Below are 21,516 nucleotides of genomic sequence, written 5' to 3'. Positions count from 1 at the left end.
GGTAGCTAAATGGGCTGAGAAATTTATTTTCACAGCAACAATCAACATTTTAAAGAGTTATTGATATGTCGTTGTAGCGGGGTGGCCACCCTGCTCCTAAAACAGAAGAGGTTAAAAGCAGCCCTGGAGAGGGCTGTGGCTGGGGATGGCTGATTGGGGAAGCAGCCGCAGCTGGGCTACGCCCCAGTCAGGCCCCAGCTGGCCTGTATAAAAAGGCTGTGAGCCAGAGGCCCAAGGAGTCTCTCTCCAGGCTGGGAGAGAGCAGGGCTTGGCTGCCTGCCTGCCTGCCTGCCTGCCAAGGTACTAAGGGTGGTGCAGTGCTGGGGAAGAAGCAGGCTGAGCAGGGGCTCGTGATGACTGGGAGTAGCCCAGACTGAGGCAAGGTGGGGATAGTGGATTGGGGGTTCCCCAGGAAGGGGAGACCCAGAGGCAGAGTGTGGGGGTACTGCCAGGGGCACCGGGGGCTGTGAGGGACAGAGTGGCCAGAGCTGTGCGGATCACTAGCCTGCAGAGGGTGCTCTGGGGCTGAAAGAGCTAATTTCCAACAACCAGAAGGAGGTGCTGGAGGGGTGTGTCCGCTCCTTTACAGTCGTGTATAGAAGTACAGCCCCACTCCTACAAGCTACTTGGCAAAGGCAGACTCCTGCAGCTGCACAGAGCCCTACTGAGTTCAGGAGAGCTGGAGGATAAGATTGTAATTCTTCAAAGTTAATAACGAAGAGAAACACCCAACTGTGCAAAAAAAAAAAAAAATCTCCCACCCACTATCAAGCTCATATTTGAAGATAAATAAGCAAAAAAGGATTTTTTCTAGAACTACCCCTGCATGAATGTGCACAGAGTGTGGAGCAAGGGACAAGGTATGCCTTCCCTCCCCCAGCTCCAATGGAGGGGTTGAGCTAATCTCAGTCCTTGTGATCCTATGGGGACTAGGACTGAATGACACCAGTTACCCCACGGATGGCCCGGAGGAGCCATGGCCACACCCACTCCAGGGGCAAGGCACACTGAACCCTCACATGCCGTTGCGGTGGCCATGCTACCTGTGTCCATTGGAGAATTCTGGGAAGCATTATGTCATTTGTAAGTGGCTTATACTTATCACCTTCCTTTATCGAAAACAGCTCTATAAATAAGGACCAAAAGAGTGAAGAGGGAAAAGAGAGTATTTTTATATAATTTAGCATTCTGTTACAGAAAAATACCACTATCAGCAATACCACATCTTTCAACCAGAAGGATCTCAAAATGCTTTACAAACTTTATAAAGAAATCATCACCCACTGAAACACAGCCACCTCTGGAGTGAAACAGAACATCTGTTTAACAGCACAACATTTTAATGCTATATTTAGGACAGGATCTGAAGAATGAGAGTCCAAATAAAACTCCTTGGGAGATATTTTGACAGAAAGGATGCAGTTATCCAGTTTGGAACATCAGGATCCACAACCCTATCTATGCTTATGAAAAGTGTCATGGGATTGTGAATGAACATAAGCAATCGGGTTCTTATGTCCACTACAAAAGATGGCACCTCCAGCAGCACAATGGCCCATAGTTCCATGCTAGCACACTAATTCGGTGCCTGACTCTAAGAAATGAGAACCAGCTACTTAATCCACCCTCCTGGGTTTTCCATGGAAGCCTGCCATTGAAGTACCAACCAACCCTCCCCTGTTTATCTCAAGAGCTGACCAACAAGAATAAAATTTTGTATACAATTTCCCCCCTTGAAACATGATACATGAACTGAACATGTATCTTCAGGCATTAAGGTAAAATGAAGACTTATTTTTTAGTAATAGCATGTATATCTCAGGACATGCAAGAGTTAATAGAGGTTATTCCTGCAATGTTAGATAAAATTCACCTAATGAAAAAAACACCCCCAACTGTTTTCCAATGACAGGTTTCAGAGTAGCAGCCGTGTTAGTCTGTATCCGTAAAAAGAAAAGGAATACTTGTGGCACCTTAGAGACAGTCTCTAAGGTGCCACAAGTACTCCTTTTCTGTTCTCCAATGCTTACTAAAAGCGTACTTGAAACATATTTATATAGTACATTGAACAGCTAAATTTTATCTGCTCTGGAATAATGTAATAACATCTTTGTCTTTGTTACCAAAAAACTTATTATACTGGAGCTCTTTATTTCAAAATGATCATTATGCTAAGTCCATCAACTCTAAAACATTTTTATTTTTTAGTAAAGAAAACAACTGTAAACAGAGAGCTTTGGTAAGGTAGATAGCTATTACAAAGTTCACTTAGAAAATCAATATACCATTTTAGTTGGAATTTGCTCATTAAACACCCACAGCTCTAATGCAAATTATGATGGAATGAATAAAGCAAATACATATGCTTCTTTCTTTTTATTAAATGTAAAATCTGCTGTTAATTGCTTCTGGTATGTCATATAAACTTTTCTCCTTAACTATTAAATGGAAGCTTTTACAAAAGTCATTAGAGAGTCTCTTTCTTTAACTTGTATAAATTTCAATATTTGTTCAGTAAAGGTTCACAGCAGTTAAATTACATTAACAAATATTATTAGCTACTATGTAAGCCAGCTAAGTAAAATACTTATATTGCAGGTAAAACAAATCATTGGGTGTTTACAATAATATTTGGATATGCCCATTTTTAAACAAGCTTATCAAATATCCTGTAATTCTTAGTCAAATGAGAGACTCAAAGTAGATTTTTTCCCCAAATACTCAAATTTGTTTAGTAAGCTAATTGTTTTCTAATATGGGTGAAAGTAAATATGAAGAAGATGAACCATACCAAGTATGAGTTTACTGAGTCAAAGTAGTGTACATATTTTCTTAGTTAAACCTGATTCTGTTGGCAAACCTGTCTTCCACACTTTTTAAACTACCTTTAAAATACAGTAGTAGCAAGAGAGCGTGTTGGAAATCATTCTAGTTTAAACATTAGTTCATGATTCTCCAAACAACAAAACTTTGGGGGAAGGGAAGGAGTACGTTTCCCAGGAAAGAAGACTGTTTGCTGATTTCCTAGAGGTCATCTGTGTAAATAGAAAAGCTGAATAGGAAAGGCAAGAAAGAAGAAATTGTTAGGATTTAAAACATCTACCTCAGCAGAAATCACTTAACATTACTCCTATCAAAAAAATGAAAAAGCCAGAATAAAGGCAAGACCTTATAACAAAAAGATGAGATCGCTATCCACAGTACTATCTCAGAAGATATAATAAATATTACAACACTGTAAGGATTGACTTTCAGAATAATTCCCTGTTATGAAATATACCAGTACAGTATTTTGGAACTTTATAAGGTATTTTATAAATGAAGTAATAAAATTCTGCCATATATATATATACACACAATCGTGTGTATGTCTCTCTCAGAACAAAAACCAAAAGCTCTAAGAAGTACTGAAAGGTTTTATTTGTTTGTTAGTATTTTGTTACTAACTCTAGTTGTGATTGTTTATTGGGCATTTTCATGGAATAAGAGTGGCAAAAGCAACTTGCTGTTAATATATTGGTGGATGATATGAGGGTTCTTTGGGTTTTGGATTTAGTATTCAAGATTAGTGGCTGTTGAACTCTGCATGACCTAAGCTTTTCTTTAGAGTTGGCTTTGGAATTATCACTTTTAATGGTTATGCATAGTATGTATTTTTAATGTTATAGTCAATGCTGGGGGCAACAGGGTACATTTTTATGAAGAAATGCTTGGAGTTTCCTTAAAATTTAAAAGTTAAAATTTTTCAGAACTATCTGAAAATAAAATATTTCTAAGTCTTTTTTACTATATGATTTCACTGATAATTCATATAGCTCTATAGAGAGTTAAGATTTAGTTTGTCAGAAAACAAAGTAAATGATAGGTTTCAGAGTAGCAACCATGTTAGTCTATATTCGCAAAAAGAAAAGGAGTACTTGTGGCACTTTAGAGACTAACAAATTTATTTGAGCATAAGCTTTCGTGAGCTACTCACGAAAGCTTATGCTCAAATAAATTTGTTAGTCTCTAAAGTAAATGATGTATTTTCTATTTCGCCCTCCCCACCAAACATATATTAAAGTGAAAGTAAAATACAGGAAACACTTGGTAAAGTCATACTTTGAATTTAAGATTCCAGTAATGGGTCTCTTGTTTGTTCTGCTTAGTTGTTTCTGTGAAGGATCTGTCAGCTGAAATTTATCCCGGGGAATGGGCGTAAATGGTTTTGGGTTTTTTTGTGTTTGCTTGTTTTTGGAAGGAGGGCAAACGTGGGGAAAGAAAGGAGAAAAACAGGGAAGAGGGTCACTAAGAACCACCTTCATTTTCACCTTTGCAGCCTCCCCCAGCATTGGGGTGCCCTGTCCTTCTGGTCAGAGTAGGTTTGGAGCCTGTCTATGCCATTTCTAGATGGACCACTACTATTGATATTTGTTTTAAAACACTTGCCAAAACTCAATTTCCATTAAAAAAATCTTTTCTTTATTCATTTACTTTAGAAATCAAAATAAATTGACAGACTTTTTTCAGGTTTGGGTCTAGTCATTAACCCCCAGTTCTTATTTTAGAAATTGAACTTATAATAGTCAAATAAATTGAAACAGAGTAATTACATTACTGTGAATGTCATTAAAATGTACTATTAATCTGCCTACACACACACATTGCAAAATGCTGATAATCCCTGGAAATGTTGTAAACCTAAAGGACCTATTCTACTCTCATTGAACTCAGTGGCAAAACTCCCATGTCTTACTTTTTTTTTTTAAATGATCTTTAACGTTCTGCTATGAAACGGACAACACGACCAGGTTCTTCATTGCGATTTTGAAAATTACCATTAATTTATTTTAAATTTTGTCAGGTAACTAAAAATTAGAAGCACAATGCTGATGAACAAAAATTGCAAAGCATTTTTGACTGGTCTATACTAGGAGTTACCGACTACAAGCTATTTACATATAAATGTGACTCTGTAGATAAAGCAATCTGTACAAACACAGATAGACGCACTGACACTTTTATTGCTTTGTGTTTGCTATATGTATTTAGTTTGTTGTATTCATCTGCTCCTAAATTTCCAATGCTGTAAACACACTGATTTAACTAAATGGCTAAAACTATTTAGTTGGCACTTATCAAATGTGGCTCTGTACCGTGGTTTCACTGTGTACTCAGATCCAATTCAGTGAAAAAAGAAAAAAGAATTTTTGTGGGTTTAGATACCGACTCTCCACAGGACTTGCCTAACCTGGCTCTTGTGAAAGCTAATCCTTGTACAACTTTAACCTCTCTGCTTTCAACATACTGAATTCCACACAGCTGACTTTTCAAAAACTGCACAGCAATCTTGTTCAGCCTTTTTCTGTGAGTAACTGATTCCTGAATAGCTTTATTTAATTATTTTAATGGAAAAAGGATTGGTAAGTAACATGGGTATGTATACAAATGTAAGCACATTATGGTCATGTTTGGGTGTTACACTTCAACAACTATAGCCGGTGTAGTCCACGCTATTCCCTAAAAAAAAGATGATTTGAAGTCCTTTCTTTTGTGTATAAAGGAAAAACAGATCTTATATTTATGGTTTACTTGGCATCATGGAGCAAAAACTCACTAACAGGGCCTTATCTGAAATAAATGCTGGATTTATTTTTACATAAAAGCAAAACTGTATATGGCTTAATAACTAAAATACTGAACTTGTTCCATCCAATCAAATTTTATACTTTAGATAGTTGTGACCTGTATATTGTTTTTAGACTATTGACATTTCTGAGCATTTCAACGTAAACTTTAAAGTGAAACGTTCATTATGTTGCCAATAGTCATCAGAGTTGCAAAGAAAACTCTACGTTGTCTGTTCTTTTGACAGCTGTGTACTTTCCCATTCTCGTAAGTCAAACACTATTGTCTCTTTAAAGATTTTACTATGTATAAAGATACATTTTGATAAAACATTTAGAAAGTGGGTTTACATAATGCAACATTAATGACAAGAAAACCAAGAAATAATTATGTATACTGTATACACAGTGAATAATTATACACAGAGAGCTGAATAATTAGTGAAAGTATATGCATTACATACTTTTTAAAAACGTAGAATGTCATATGTATTTAGGTTTATAAACATAAGGGTTGGGAACTAGTGAGTTCTTTTGGCTAAAGCCCAATATTGGCCTTATTTCAGTTTAATTGGAAGAGGATCTTGAATTCATCTTCTCCATGAGTTATCAGGAACCTGGATTTCTCTTTGTACCAAAGGTTAATAAGAAATGTGTCTGCAAAAGTCAAACAGCATTAAATACCAAAAACTGATTATTATTCCACAGGAGTTGTTCTGTCATTCATAATCTCTCCATGCTCCAACCTTCCTCAGCTAATCTTTAATGGATGACATGCAAGAAAGAAAAATAACTAACATCTAAAAAGGGGACTCTACAGCAAGCTTTTAAAGAAATGGAAAATACTTTTCTCAGTGCTAGAAATAACCACCATTGGCACTTAATTAGTGAAACGACCACTTAAGTAAGAGGAAATAAGTAATGTTAAATTAAACTTTAAGTCTAGCCTAGCATCCTATTGGATGATTTGTTTTCTTCAATTCTGCTGTTTGAACTGTTGCACATTTATTCAGTAATTATAATTTTTCAAGTAAATTAAGGACATTTTCAATAATGCTCTGCACTTCATGATGTTCATACCCTATACCACATCTGAGTATTCCAAAGAACTGCACAAACATGAATACACAATATTAACTACTTGAACAGACTAAACGAAAACGTAAGTTTTCCTGTATTGTACTCCATTGCTACATTTTTTTTTTTGAGACCGAGAAAAAGAGAGACAGACAAACATATAAAGCTGCAAAACAAGTATAACAGTAAGTGATATGGAACACAAACAGCAAATAATAGATTGAGAAAAAGGTGGAAATTTTCCTTTTTTATTTTTAAAAGCAGAGAGAGAGAGGAAAAACCTCCAAAAGAGTTCACAATTTACATAAAACAATATTTTAAACATTCATATAGCAAAATTCACGGACCAATCTTTTTCCAATACATTCATATATAAACACAAAACCAAATGTTTTGCAATTATCTACTGGATTTTTAATAACAAAATAATTTATCCTGCTGAAAATTCAGGGATCTCAAAGCACTTGTCTCACAACTTACAGTGCTCTAGAGCTGTGAAAAATTTTACCTTCACATTACGAGTCTCCTATTTTAAGAACACTGCTACAGTCAAAAACTGGATGTAAGTATGAAATACTTGCCAACCTATTTTATTTTTGTAACAGTTTCTGAATGTATTTTTTTAAACTCACAAGAACAGTCCAAGGAATGACCCAGGTTGGGACTTTCAAGGGCTTCTTTGAAAATCCCAGCCTAACATTAGTTTATCTGTCCCAGCCAGTACACTGGATATGGATCTCTTTACTACATTCCTGTTCCTCTCCTCTCACCACCAACGTTCTCTCCCCCAAAGCCTGGGAAACAAGCAGGGAGAACTGGAAGTCCTGGCAAAGTCAAGGAATTATGATGTAATTGGAATAACAGAGACTTGGTGGGATAACTCACATGACTGGAGTACTGTCATGGACGGATTTAAGCTGTTCAGGAAGGACAGGCAGGGCAGAAAAGGTGGGGGAGTTGCACTGTATGTAAGAGAGCAGTATGACTGCTCAGAGCTCCGGTATGAAACTGCAGAAAAACCTGAGAGTCTGTGGATTAAAAAGTGTGATTTAGTCTGTGGATTTCGAAGTGTGAGCACCAAGGTTGATGTCGTGGTGGGAGTCTGCTACAGACCACCAGACCAGGGGGATGAGGTGGATGAGGCTTTCTTCCGGCAACTCACAGAAGCTACTAGATCGCACACCCTGGTTCTCATGGGAGACTTCAATCACCCTGATATCTGCTGGGAGAGCAATACAGCGGTGCACAGACAATCCAGGAAGTTTTTGGAAAATGTAGGGGACAATTTCCTGGTGCAAGTGCTGGAGGAACCAACTGGGGCAGAGCTCTTCTTGACCTGCTGCTCACAAACCGGGAAGAATTAGTAGGGGAAGCAAAAGTGGATGGGAACCTGGGAGGCAGTGACCATGAGATGGTTGAGTTCAGGATCCTGACACAAGGAGGAAAGGAAAGCAGCAGAATACGGACCCTGGACTTCAGAAAAGCGGACTTTGTCTCCCTCAGGGAGCTGATGGGCAAGATCCCCTGGGAGAATAACATGAGCGGGAAAGGAGTCCAGGAGAGCTGGCTTTATTTTAAGGAATCCTTATGGAGGTTACAGGGACAAACCATCCCGATGTGTAGAAAGAATAGTAAATATGGCAGGCGACCAGCTTTGCTTAACAGTGAAATCCTTGCTGATCTTAAACACAAAAAAGACGCTTACAAGAAGTGGAAGATTGGACAAATGACCAGGGATGAGTATAAAAATATTGCTCGGGCATGCAGGAGTGAAATCAGGAAGGCCAAATCACATCTGGAGTTGCAGCTTGCAAGAGATGTTAAGAGTAACAAGAAGGGTTTCTTCAGGTATGTTGGCAACAAGAAGAAAGTCAAGGAAAGTGTGGGCCCCTTACTGAATGAGGGAGGCAACCTAGTGACAGAGGATGTTGAAAAAGCTAATGTACTCAATAATTTTTTTGCCTCTGTTTTCACGAACAAGGTCAGCTCCCAGACTACTGAACTGGGCAGCACAGCATGGGGAGGATTATTTTTGAAAACTCATGGCGATCCGGGGAAGTCCCAGACGACTGGAAAAAGGCTAACGTAGTGCACATCTTTAAAAAAAGGAAGAAGGAGGATCCTGAGAACTACAGGCCAGTCAGCCTCACCTCAGTCCCTGGAAAAATCATGGAGCAGGTCCTCAAGGAATCAATTCTGAAGCACTTAGATGAGAGGAAAGTGGTCAGGAACAGTCAGCATGGATTCACCAAGGGCAAGTCATGCCTGACTAATCTAATTGCCTTCTATGACGAGATAACTGGTTCTGTGGATGAAGGGAAAGAAGTGGACGTGTTGTTCCTTGACTTTAGCAAAGCTTTAGACACTGTCTCCCACAGTATTCTTGTCAGCAAGTTAAAGAAGTATGGGCTGGATGAATGCACTATAAGGTGGGTAGAAAGTTGGCTAGATTATCGGGCTCAACAGGTAGTGATCAATGGCTCCATGTCTAGTTGGCAGCCAGTATCAAGCGAAGTGCCCCAAGGGTTGGTCCTGGGGACAGTTTTGTTCAATATCTTCATAAATGATCTGGAGGATGGTGTGGATTGCACCCTCAGCAAGTTTGCAGACGACACTAAACTGGGAGGAGTGGTAGATACGCTGGAGGGTAGGGATAGGATACAGAGGCACCTAGACAAATTGGAGGATTGGGCCAAAAGAAATCTGATGAGGTTCAACAAGGACAAGTGCAGAGTCCTGCACTTAGGACAGAAGAATCCAATACACCACTACAGACTAGGGACCGAATGGCTCGGCAGCAGTTCTGCAGAAAAGGACCTAGGGGTTACAGTGGATGAGAAGCTGGATATGAGTCAACAGTGTGCCCTTGTTGCCAAGAAGGCCAATGGCATTTTGGGATGTATAAGTAGGGGTATTGCCAGCAGATCGAGGGACGTGATCGTTCTCCTCTATTCGACATTGGTGAAGCCTCATCTGGAATACTGTGTCCAGTTTTGGGCCCCACACTACAAGAAGGATGTGGAAAAATTGGAGAGAGTCCAGCGGAGGGCAACAAAAATGATTAGGGGACTGGAACACATGAGTTATGATGAGAGGCTGAGGGAACTGGGATTGTTTAGTCTACGGAAGAGAAGAATGAGGGGGGATTTGATAGCTGCTTTCAACTACCTGAAAGGTGGTTCCAAAGAGGATGGATCTAGACTATTCTCAGTAGTAGCGGATGACAGGACAAGGAGTAATGGTCTCAAGTTGCAGTGAGGGAGATTTAGGTTGGATATTAGGAAAAACTTTTTCACTAGGAGGGTGGTGAAACACTGGAATGCATTCCTAGGGAGGTGGTGGATCTCCTTAGAAGTTTTTAAGGTCAGGCTTGACAAAGCCTGGGCTGGGATGATATAATTGGGGATCGGTCCTGCTTTGAGCAGGGGGTTGGACTAGATGACCTCCTGAGGTCCCTTCCAATCCTTATATTCTATGATTCTATGGTACAAATTATTTTCTGCTGCTGATTCACACTTTCTGAATTCATGATAACTGAGGGCAGGTCTACACTAGAAGCACTACATCAGCTCAGCTGCTGTAGGGTGTCTGGTGAGGATGCCCTATGCCAATAGGAGCATGCTCTCCCTTTGGCATAACTACTCCACCTCCATGAGAGGCGGAAGCTATATTGGTGGAAGAGCATCTCCCGCTGACATAGGGCTAGTGCAGACAGCACTTCCGTTGCTGTAACTTCCATCGCTCAGGGGGTATCTTTTTCACACCCTGGGCGATGTAAGTTAGATTGACTTAAGTGGTAGTGTAGACCTGCCCTTAGTTTGGATTGTGTATGGTACGGGGAGGGAAAGGGAACAGATTTTCCATACAATAAAAACTAACCAAAAAAGAGTTAAATTATTGTAAATTTTGTTAATTAATAGCAATTCTAGTGCAATTGTCATTTAAAAGGTATACAGAGCAATTTTTTCCCAGTGGCAACATAGCTAAATGAAATATAGTGGGTGAAATCCTGAACCCACTGAAATCAATAGGGGTTTTGCCATTGACTTCAATTGGGCCAAGATTTCAACCATTCACTGTAATGAGCTGGCAGTGTTTATCTGAAACACTTCACCACGTTAGCCAGTGTTAATACAGCTGAGAAAGAGATAAGTGGGTTTGGCTGATTCACTGAGGCATGTGTCTTGTTACCCTATGTAGACATAAGAGAACGGGAGCGGCTCTCAAAGATAAAGAGTCTTCTAAGGAGTGGGCTGAGCAGTGGCGATGGAGGAACCCTTGCAGGAACCAAGGTTTCATCAGCTCTTTAATAGTATCTTCTTGTTTTATTCATTAATAAAGCTGAGTTCCATGAAGGGGGTGACGTTAGACTTTACAAGTTTGTAGAGCAGATTGGAAATGCTGCCTGCTAATGTTAAGGTGAGGCAACGTGTCCAAGTAAACAGCTAAAACCAGAACAGAAAATAAAAACACAACCAGCCATGCCTCACACATCCAACAGTAGTTAATTCCTTCATCAGCAACTCTTAAACCCCCCCCAATAAACCAACATTTTCAAAATAAGTTTGTCTTCCATAACACAGAACAAGGAACCTAAAACTTCACAAAATCTAAAATTGTGCATCAAAGCTGTAGTTATATTACGAGGTTTTGATGATGTATTAAAACACAAAAGAAAGGCTAGTGGTAATTCCCTCTGTTTATCGTATTGCTCCATGTCCTTCCTTATAGCCATTGTTTGGGGTGACATACAAGTCCTTCTACAAGCAAAATGATTGCAATGTCACTCCCTTAGTAAAGCTGAGTAACCCTGCTTTGTTGACCTAGCATGATATTTCATTTATTCGCATTTCAGAAAAACAGTTTCAACCCTATCAACACAACAAATACAGGTTACGATGTTTCAGGTTGCATAGTCAGGACTTGGAGAAACTAGGTTACCAAGTAAGAAGTTCCCAGTCTACATTCTCCTCCTTTGCCAACCTAGATAACAGGATCGCCAAAGTGGCACCCAAGAAATGTGTTGGCCTATTTCTTTGAGAGGGAGAGAAAGTTATTTACATGATCTAAAGGAATGTAGGAACAGACCACTCCTTGTCCAAGATGCACTGAATAGAGCAGATAACCTGGAAGCCTTCTTATGGCTGGTCAAAATAGCCAGTCAGTTTTTAGAATTAGTATGCTGACCACTTGCTTAATCAGCATGGTTGGACTGCCCCTTTTGGAAAGTACGAGTTCAGAGACGTGACTCTTCCCCCTCCTCACCCTGAAGGAATTTTCTACTCTTCACGGTCATTGATCCAAGTCTCATCTCCCATTTCCAAGTGGGGAGGCTAATCTACTGAGAGAGAAAAAGTATTTTTGTGCTTGAGAGAGACTGTATTGGCCATGAGATTGTTTTGAGCAACCCTGTGATGCAATGAGCCTGAAGCTCAGACCTTCTAGAGAGACTTGAGAACAGACATCACTGTTGCCATTCTTGGTCATCAGTCTTATTCTACATGCTTAGCCCCCTTATACTGCAGCATGACATTGTGTCACTAAGTAACACTTTGTGGCAGTGATGTAGCCCTACTAAAATAAAGAACCTGCAAGACTCTCTATATAGCAAATATACCTAGAGTACAAAACCAGTGAAGGAGCAACCCTCAAACGTCTGGCACTTTAGGAAGTTTTTACAAACCAATGGGGGCTTCAACTAGACGCTGAAACTCTCCCTTACACAGAACTGCTCCTTCCTGTTAGCAGACAATGGTTGCCCCCTATATATCTATTTGTTTCTTCTTGGGGAAGGTCTAGTGGACTATCATCCTGGTTCAGACTGAGATCCATTCCCTCCTCTCACACCTTTGAATGGATATTCACCTTCTGTCTCCCCATCTCTTCCTTGCAGTGTCTCCACCCTTACTTTCCACTCTCCCTTTACCTTTTTTGGTGTGGTCCCCCCTTCTCCCACCCCTGGGGGGCAACTTTCCTTTCTCCCTTTCCACCTTTGGTGTCCATCCCTTCCTCTGTCCACTTTGAGAGGTTTCTCCTTCCTCTTCACAGCCCCTCCTGTGAGGTTCCTCCTTCCTCTCCTACAACCTTCCCTCCCACAGAGTTCCTTGTTTTCCTCTCCATCACCCTACACTCAATCCCTATATGGCTCTCTCTTCCTCTGCCTTCACCTGTTGCCTCTTCAATTACTTCCTCCTCCCGAGGGATAATTAAGTGAACAATACCTCCATAGATGATGGCTTAGATGAGAGAGAATCAGGCAGGGGGAATAGTAAAGAATTAGAAGAGAGAGAGAGAGAGACAGAGACAGAGCCTATGGAAACCAGCAGCAGCAGGAATAATAGCCTCTAGTGGCCAAAGAACTACAACAACAAAATTCTTCCCTATTTCTAGTCCCAGCTACTTGGGGCAGAGACAGGAACCCAAGACAGAGATTGAAACTCACCATTAGGGCTGCAAAAAGGAATGATAAAGACTATATTTGACAGTACATTATTTCTTATATATGACTACAAACACACGCCTTGTGTTTCTTTCCTCACTTTTTTTTACTTAGTCTTTTGTTATTCTCCCATTAACCCCTCAGATATTTCTGTTCTTCCTCTTTACCTCTTCCCATGCATGTACAAAGCTCTAGAAATGAAAAGTATAAAGTGACAAGCTTTGGGTTATTTGCTGCTGAACTCTATGGAAATTTCCATTTAAAAATGAACTCTCTTTTTAACAACAGTGCCAGTCCCAAGTGTGGATAAAAAAGGAGGCTTCTGCAGTTGGGTTTATACTCCTCTCCAGAATAGAGAGGGGTAACTAGTGGTGTTCCCCAAGGGTCAGCCCTAGGACCAATCCTATTCAACTTATTCATAAATGATCTGTAGAAAGGGGTAAACAGTGAGGTGGTAACGTTTACAGATGATACTAAACTGCTCAAGATAGTTAAGACGAAAGCAGACTGTGAAGAGCTTCAAAAAGATCTCACAAAACTAAGTGATTGAGCAACAAAATGGCAAATGAAATTTAATGTGGATAAATGTAAAGTAATGCACACTGGAGAAAATAACCCCAACTGTACATACAATATGATGGGGGCTAATTTAGCAACAACTAATCAGGAGGAAGATCTGGGAGTCATCATGGATAGTTCTCTGAAGACGTCCACGCAGAGTGCAGCGGCAGTCCAACATGCAAATGGGATGTTAGGAATCATTAAGAAAAGTTTAGAGAATAAGACGGAGAATATCTTATTGCCCTTATATAAATCCATGGTATGCCCACATCTTGAATACCGCATACAGATGTGGTCCCCTCATCTCAAAAAAGATATACTGGCATTAGAAAAGGTTCAGAAAAGGGCAACTAAAATGATTAGGGGTTTGGAACAGGTCCCATACGAGGCGAGATTAAAGAGGCTAGGACTTTTCAGCTTGGAAAAGAGGAGACTAAGGGGGGATATGATAGAGGTATATAAAATCATGAGTGGTGTGGAGAAAGTGAATAAGGAAAAATTATTTAGTTGTTCTCATAATATAAGAACTAGGGGCCACCAAATGAAATTAATGGGCAGCAGATTTAAAACAAATAAAAAGAAGTTCTTCCTCACTCAGCGCAGAGTCAACCTGTGGAACTCTTTGCCTGAGGAGGTTGTGAAGGCTAGGACTAGAACAGGGTTTAAAAGAAAACTGGATAAATTCATGGAGGTTAAGTCTATTTATGGCTATTAGCCAGGATGGGTAAGGAATGGTGTCCCTAGCCTTTGTTTGTCAGAGGGTGGAGATGAATGGCAGGAGAGAGATCACTTGATCATTACCTGTCAGGTTCACTCCCTCTGGGGCACCTGGCATTGGCCACTGTTGGTAGACAGGATACTGGGTTGGATGGACCTTAGAGCCAGTATGGTCATTCTTATGTTAACCCACTAAGGTAAAGCCTTACTGCAACAGTAACAGTTGGTGGGCAAAACCAGAGGTGGGCAAACTTTTTGGCTTGAGAGCCACATCTGGGTATGCAAATTGTATGGCAGGCCATGAATGCTCACAAAATTGGCGCTGGAGTGCAGGAGGGGGTAAGGGCTCTAGGTGGGGTTGCGGGCTCTGGGGTGGAGCCAGAAACAAGTTCAGGGTGCAGGAGGGGGCTCTGGGCTGGGGCAGTGGGTTGGAGTGCTGGGGCGGGGGGTAAGAGTTCCAGCTGGAGGTGTGGGCTCTGGGGTGGGGTTGGGGATGAGGGGTTTGGGGTGGAGGACGGTGCTCCAGGCTTGGACCAAGGGGTTTGGAGTGTGGGAGGGGGCTCCAGGATGTGGCAGAGGATTGGGGCATGTGGGGGGTGAGGGCTCCGGCTGGGGGTGCAGGCTCTGGGGTGGGGCTGGGGATGAGGGGTTTGGGGTGTAGGAGGGTGCTCTGTGCTGGGACTGAGAGGTTCAGAGGGCTGGAGCGGGATCAGGGCTGGGGCAGAGGGTTGTGGCATGGGAGGGGCTCAGGGGTGCAGGCTTCGGGTGGCGCTTACCTCAAGCAGCTCCCAGAAACGGCAGCATGTCTCCCATCTGGCTCCTACACAGAGCCGCGGCCAGGCGGCTCTGCGCACTGCCCCATCTGCAGGCACCACCCCTACAGCTCTCATTGGCCACAGTTCCCAGCCAATGGGAGCTGCGGGGGTGGTGCTTGGGGCAGGGACAGAGTGTGTAGCCCCCTGGTTACCCCTACACATAGGAGCTGGATGGGGAACATGGCGCTACTTCCGGGAGCCACACAGAGCCACAGCATGTGCATACAGAGTGATCTCTGATCCCGCTCCCTGGCTGGAGTACGGAAGTGGGGCAAGCCCCAGAACCCGCTCCCCAGTGGGAGCTCAAGGGCCAGATTAAATTGGCTGGCAAGCCGGATGTGGCCCATGGGCTGTAGTTTGCCCACCCCTGTCTTGAACCAAAAATCGAGGATGGTAGATGTAAATGGAACTTAAAACCCAAATACGACAGATCTCAGTGAAAGCCAAAAGGAAGCTAGAATCAAGACATCAAATCCTCATGATCAAATTTGTAACAAGAACAGGTGCATGGAATTATGAACTTTGTATAGTACAGAAAAACTGGCATAAGTTACATAAGAAACGAGAAAATACCATATGAACATACTTAATATCAGTGAAATGAGATGGGCAGGAGGTGGCAAGATGGTGTTTGATAGTACTACAATCTTATACTCAGGTGTAGGAATTATGCTGGATAAAATCACAGCGAAGACTCTGCTGACTTGGGAGGCAGTGAATGACAGAATAACGACAGCCATGCTGCAAACAAGACAGGACACCTGTACAAGTATATGCACCAACAAACACAGCAGGCCACAGTGAAATAGATACATTTTATGAGGAGGTGCAGCAACAACTGGACGATGTGCCTACCCACAAAATCAAGGTGATGATAGGCAACTTCAATGCACAAACTGGTAACAACTCTACTGGCTGGGAAGTAGTCACAGGCAGAGCAGCGGAAGGCATCCAAACTGATAATGACGAATAGGTCTCGATTCGCAGTGGCACAAACACTCTAAAGATAGGAGGACAAGAGGAGTCACAAGGTCACATGGAGATCATGAGATTATGCAACTATCCATCAGACAGAGCACGTGTGTATACCAAAAATGTGCTATATTCTTTGAGGGATGTCAGAGTCAGCAGAGGAGCAGATGTTGGCTCAGATCATTATATTTTAATGTCCACATTACAACTTAAACTCAAAGATCATGAAGACACACAGACAGTGTTCTAGCAAGAGAAAAGTTCAAGGACACAGAAACGTAGATCTGATTCCAGATTGGACTTAGTAACCATTCCAGGATTTATAGGACCAGGCTGATGACAGAGCAGGACATATTATAAAAGTAAGACGGCTCAGGTGGTTGGGATGTGAACACCACATGGCAGATGGGAAACATGCTACGCAAACACTGAATTGCATACCTGAAAGAGGAAAGAGAAAGCAAGGAAGGCAAAGGAAGATCTGGCACAGGAAGTGAGAACACTGAGTGAATTGCCATCACCTGGGAAGAAGTACCATAATCAGTGCAGAAACTGGACTGCCTGAGATGTCAGGTATCTTTTTCTGCCTTTCTGACACAGGTTTTAAATCAGCAAGGCCTTCTATAAATTGGAAGGTTCATTTTTAAAAAGTGAATTGTAATCCCTCCCAAAGAAGGTGGTAAATGTTTTTATGATGTCCTTATGTGATGCTTTTTACAATGTACTTTTCTGGAGTAATTTTCTTATCACAAAGTCAATACTAAGCAATAGGAAGAATGCAAACACCCATATTTCTAAGCTTCATTCTTGATGTGTTAAATACAATAGCAATTAAACATTAACTAGTTACATGAAATCATAACACCATGTGTTCCCCTTTTCTCAATGAACTTAACAAATTGAAAAAAATCATTTGTCTAAATACACTGAATCTTCATTATTATGCTCTTTAATGATAAAGTAGGTCTGCCCCTGAAGTTTTTATTAGACAAATCGGCAAACCTCCACAAGTTCAGTTTGGTTTAGATAACTTGGATAAGCACTCCAAATTTTGGAGTTATCTGAAACTTTTACACTGGTAAAACCGAGCAGGAAGCAAACACTCGAGAGATATTGGAGGCTTTCTTCTTCCAGTCAGGCTAGAAATAAAAGGACACCCAGTTTCCCAGCAATTAGACACTTCTGCTCTTCCAGAACAGGAGATGCAGAAACAAAGAAAAGATGAGAGGGGGAAAATTTATTAAAAAGTTACCTAATGTTCTTAAGACTTCAAAGCTTTGATTCACATTCGGTTTCAATGGTTTATTGCTATGTCCATATCTAGTTATCATATCATGTCATATCCTTCTGAGAGGATATCATTAATAAATTTACTAAAGTAAACAGAAAATTAAAAACTTAAGATGGGAACTGATTGCCAATAGTTGTTTCTTCTTATCCTTACAGGAAACTGATTAGGATTTTGACTATGTATTTTATATCTACAGGGGCTTTTTCCCTATAGGCTTTAATGAGCAATGAAGGTTTACTTTAAATAGAATATTTCTGTATTATATACAATAGGTAAGACGCTATGCAAACATCCAGAAAACAAACAGATAACTTTGAATTTAATGCAAACAAAAGATGTTATCATGACACACACAGAAGATTTATGTTTCTTCTGAATATACACAAGAGGGTTCATTCAAAAAAAGAAACTAGCAGAGTTTAATAATATCCAGAATTTCTCTTATTTTGTTTCACACTGTCTAGCTCCTCATCCCCATAAACCTCCTCTTCCATCTGTAATATACACACACAAAAGAATATCGTATTCTTAGGAGCTTGACATTAAACTGATAGCCAACCATCTGATTTTTCAGTTGGAGAGTTTACTTACATTCTTTTCCACTATTTTTCTGGTGATGATTAATCTCCCTTTCAGTACCAATATCTTGGAGACAGGTCATTAGACACATAATTTTACACCTTGCACCTAACTTAAACCTAATAAAATATGGCTGAGAATAAATTGCGTGAAGCATTTCATAAAATTCTGGTGCAATTAACTCTAAATCACATGGAGAAAGATCTCAAAGAACGTTGTCATCTTTCTTTATGGTACTAAACATCATCTTTCTATAATATTTTAGCCTCACGGTGTACTGGCTCTATATAAGAAATCACTGTCAAATGTAAATATATTCTACTTAAAATATAACTTTTTGCAACTTAACAAGGTAACTGTTTTTTTTTATATACCTACCCAGAGAACAATGGTTAAATATATTCACATCTGTACTGTTCTTAAAATCTATTTTAAAGTAGTCACTTTCAACTGTAAACTTTAAAATCGTTGCACTTTGGAAATCTTTTATAAACCTCATCCTCTGGAGCCATACCATCATCAATGTCATGAGATGAAAATTCATTAACTACCAGAAGAACAGATTTTTCAAGTAAAGTGCAGGTCTCCAGTTGAGGTGAATATGTGACTATCTCCATACAAAGGGGGGGCGGGGGGGGTAGTATTGCTCTGAACAAGCTAAAACAATAAGTGGTATTTGAACTGCTGGTTGAAAGGTAGAGGCACTGGTAATCATTATTTCTTCTTGTTTGTTCAGGACCTTCCAACAAAACAAACAACCTTTTTGTGATTGGATTGACATGGTGTTAACAATGCACTTAATGCCCAAATCAGTATGAATACAGGTAAAGCTCTCACTAATACCAGTACCAGGATGTTAAAGCCACCTATTTTCTAAGCAACTCTAAACAGCCACACATAAAAAAAAAATTATCAAATCTTCCCTCCTTTAGCAAACATAGCTAACAGTCACTAGGCCACGTCATATAGCAACCATGGGTACTGTATGATCCATAGGGCCATCTGTTAAATGCTTGTCTACTGTACCTGCAGTCTTTTCCGCAATCTTAGCTTCTGTAGCTCTCTCTTGCAGTTCTAAGTCCAGCTTTATTGTCTTCAGCTCCTTGTCTTTTTCAGACAGCTTATCCTGAAGCTTAATTGAACAAATGGACAATAAGATTCTTGTCTGACAAATATACCCTGTCCATTAATCTTCAGCAAAATAAAAATTTCCCATTATAAAATGATTCCTTTCCTTCCAAAGAAAACAAATATTAAACAACACAGGTGTTTAACGTACTTCTATTTATTTAAAACACTAAAGCAGAAAATACCATCTGTTTTCAACCCCCTTGTTTTCATCTACTCTGTACGACAGACAGCACTGTTTTTATTTGGGACACTCCAACTCAGAAACTACTAGCTGTAACAGTGTTACATTAAGAAATTCAGAAGCAGCATGGGATGAATGATGCATCTTATTCCCTGGAATATTCTTTCAGCTTACAGCCCTTTCATAGCAATGGTGTTCAGTTCAGATAAACGGAAAGGTTTGGGCCAAGATTGTAGGTGCAATACATTCTTTTCTGTATTCTTTTCAAGCCAGAATTTTGACTCTTTCTCCTCATATTGAGCCCTTCTTTTATTTGGGAATCAATTGGATCTGTACTTGGGAAACAGTAAAGTGTGGCTGTCATTTAACTGTAAAAAAATGTACCTGCAGAAACGTCAGAATCTGCCATTTGGTTATGCACATGTGACTCTCACTGACAATAGAAACCTCTGCAGCGTGTGACCCAGGGATTGGCAACCTTTGGCACACGGCCCATCAGGGTAAGCCCCCTGGTGGGCCAGGCTGTTTTGTTTACCTGCCGCGTCCGCAGGTTTGGGCGATCGCAGCTCCCACTGGCCACAGTTTGCCACTCCAGGCCAATGGGGGCTGCGGGAAGCAGCGGCCAGCACATCCCTCGGCCTGCACCACTTCCCGCAGCCCCCATTGGCCTGGAGTGGTGAACCGCGGCCGGTGGGAGCTGCGATTGGCTGAATCTGTGGACACAGCAGGTAAACAAATCGGCCCAGCCTGCCAAAGGTTGCAGCGTGCCAAAGGCTGCCGATCCCTGGTGTAACCAATAACAGAAATTACCCCAAAACTTACATTAAAACAACAAAGTGACATTTGGGCCTGCCTATCAGATTGACTATATTCATAAAGCAAGAGCTCCAGTTTATAAATTATTGCTCTTATTTATAAGCTTCTAGCCACTGTTTATGCCAAACAGCTGATAATAGCGTCATGAAATGCTTGAGCTGTCTGAGAATGGGGGAAAATCCATGGGGATAAATTGTTTAACAGAACAGATTAAATGAATGCCATTCTGGAAAGTAGGTTTCAAACTTTTCATAAAAATGTGGAAGCACCATCATTCAAACTCTCTACCATCAACGTTATATTAGAAGGCTGAAGTCTAGTCTTCACGAAAAAAACAAAACCAAACCCAAGACAAGGTAGTGATGGAGGCTGAGGGAATTAAAGTAACACTAATAAAACATGGATTGGGGTTCATTTGGTAGATAGAATAACTTTGGAACCAAGAACTCTCAGAGTCTCAAACTCCTCCAAATTCTAGAGAGAGAAATCCAATGGAGATTACAGTACACAAACAGAGGGACGCAGAGGTTATATTAAAATGATCAATGCTTAAGAATTTGTACAATCTCTAGGGTTTCCCTCAAGATTAAGACATGAGGGAGTAGGGGAAAAATCTCAAATGTTTTCTATCTAAAATGAGAGAAATTTGGAGAAATATATGTAGAGATTGCAATTGTTATTTTGGTATTAGTCTAATTAAAGGTGGAATTAAGCAAACAGGAGAGGGAATGTGAGAGAGTAGATAATTAAAGCTTGGGATGGAAAAATGTGGTCAGCATTAAACAAACAGAGGTGCTGTTAGAGGCCAGGTATGGTAACAGACCTGAAGAGGCACTGCTGCTAAATAAATCAAGTTCAGTCAATCAGCTGCAATGCAGAAATTCATTAATTAAATGACAACGGGGAAATGCTAATAAAAAGGGAAAATAAATACAGCGGAATTTACTAAGCCCTCAAATCTGTGAACATTTCTGTACTTGTTTTCAAAAGGACAACCAAAATGAGTACAGTTAAGCATATGCATGTTTGCTGGATTGGGGCCTGAAACAATTTGCTATGTCTAATTATTTACGTTCTGCTTTTAAAACATTGGTCTCTCCCCTCTTCTCAGAAAAGTTTTAATAGGAGTGCACTGTTGTGAGATTTCATGTTACTAAATATTATTACTTCTTCAAAATATTGTATGATACCTTTACTACTAGTTTGCTGTGAAATATCAAATTATTGTAAAAATAAATGGACAAAGCACATTTTGTGACACATTATTCTCGCTTTTGTACTGTGCTTACTTAATCACTCATTTGCAAAATTCTGTGATCTGTACTGGATCT

The 21,516-nt window shown here is 40.5% G+C and overlaps 1 protein-coding gene across 10 annotated transcripts in view; it reads right to left on the bottom strand.

The window, feature by feature from the left end:
- The window catches only part of MIPOL1 (mirror-image polydactyly 1), a 288,733-nt gene that overhangs the window by 186,655 nt on the left and 80,562 nt on the right, over window positions 1-21,516 (bottom strand). For all 10 annotated transcript variants that reach the window (XM_073349059.1, XM_073349064.1, XM_073349060.1 and 7 more), the window contains one exon: window positions 19,084-19,189. In XM_073349059.1, coding sequence (XP_073205160.1) covers window positions 19,084-19,189 — 106 coding nt within the window. The remainder of the gene's footprint in view (window positions 1-19,083; window positions 19,190-21,516) is intronic.

Source organism: Lepidochelys kempii, chromosome 6 (assembly GCF_965140265.1).
Source record: "Lepidochelys kempii isolate rLepKem1 chromosome 6, rLepKem1.hap2, whole genome shotgun sequence".
Taxonomy (NCBI): domain Eukaryota; kingdom Metazoa; phylum Chordata; order Testudines; family Cheloniidae; genus Lepidochelys; species Lepidochelys kempii.
This window is presented reverse-complemented; position numbering and strand designations above follow the sequence as displayed.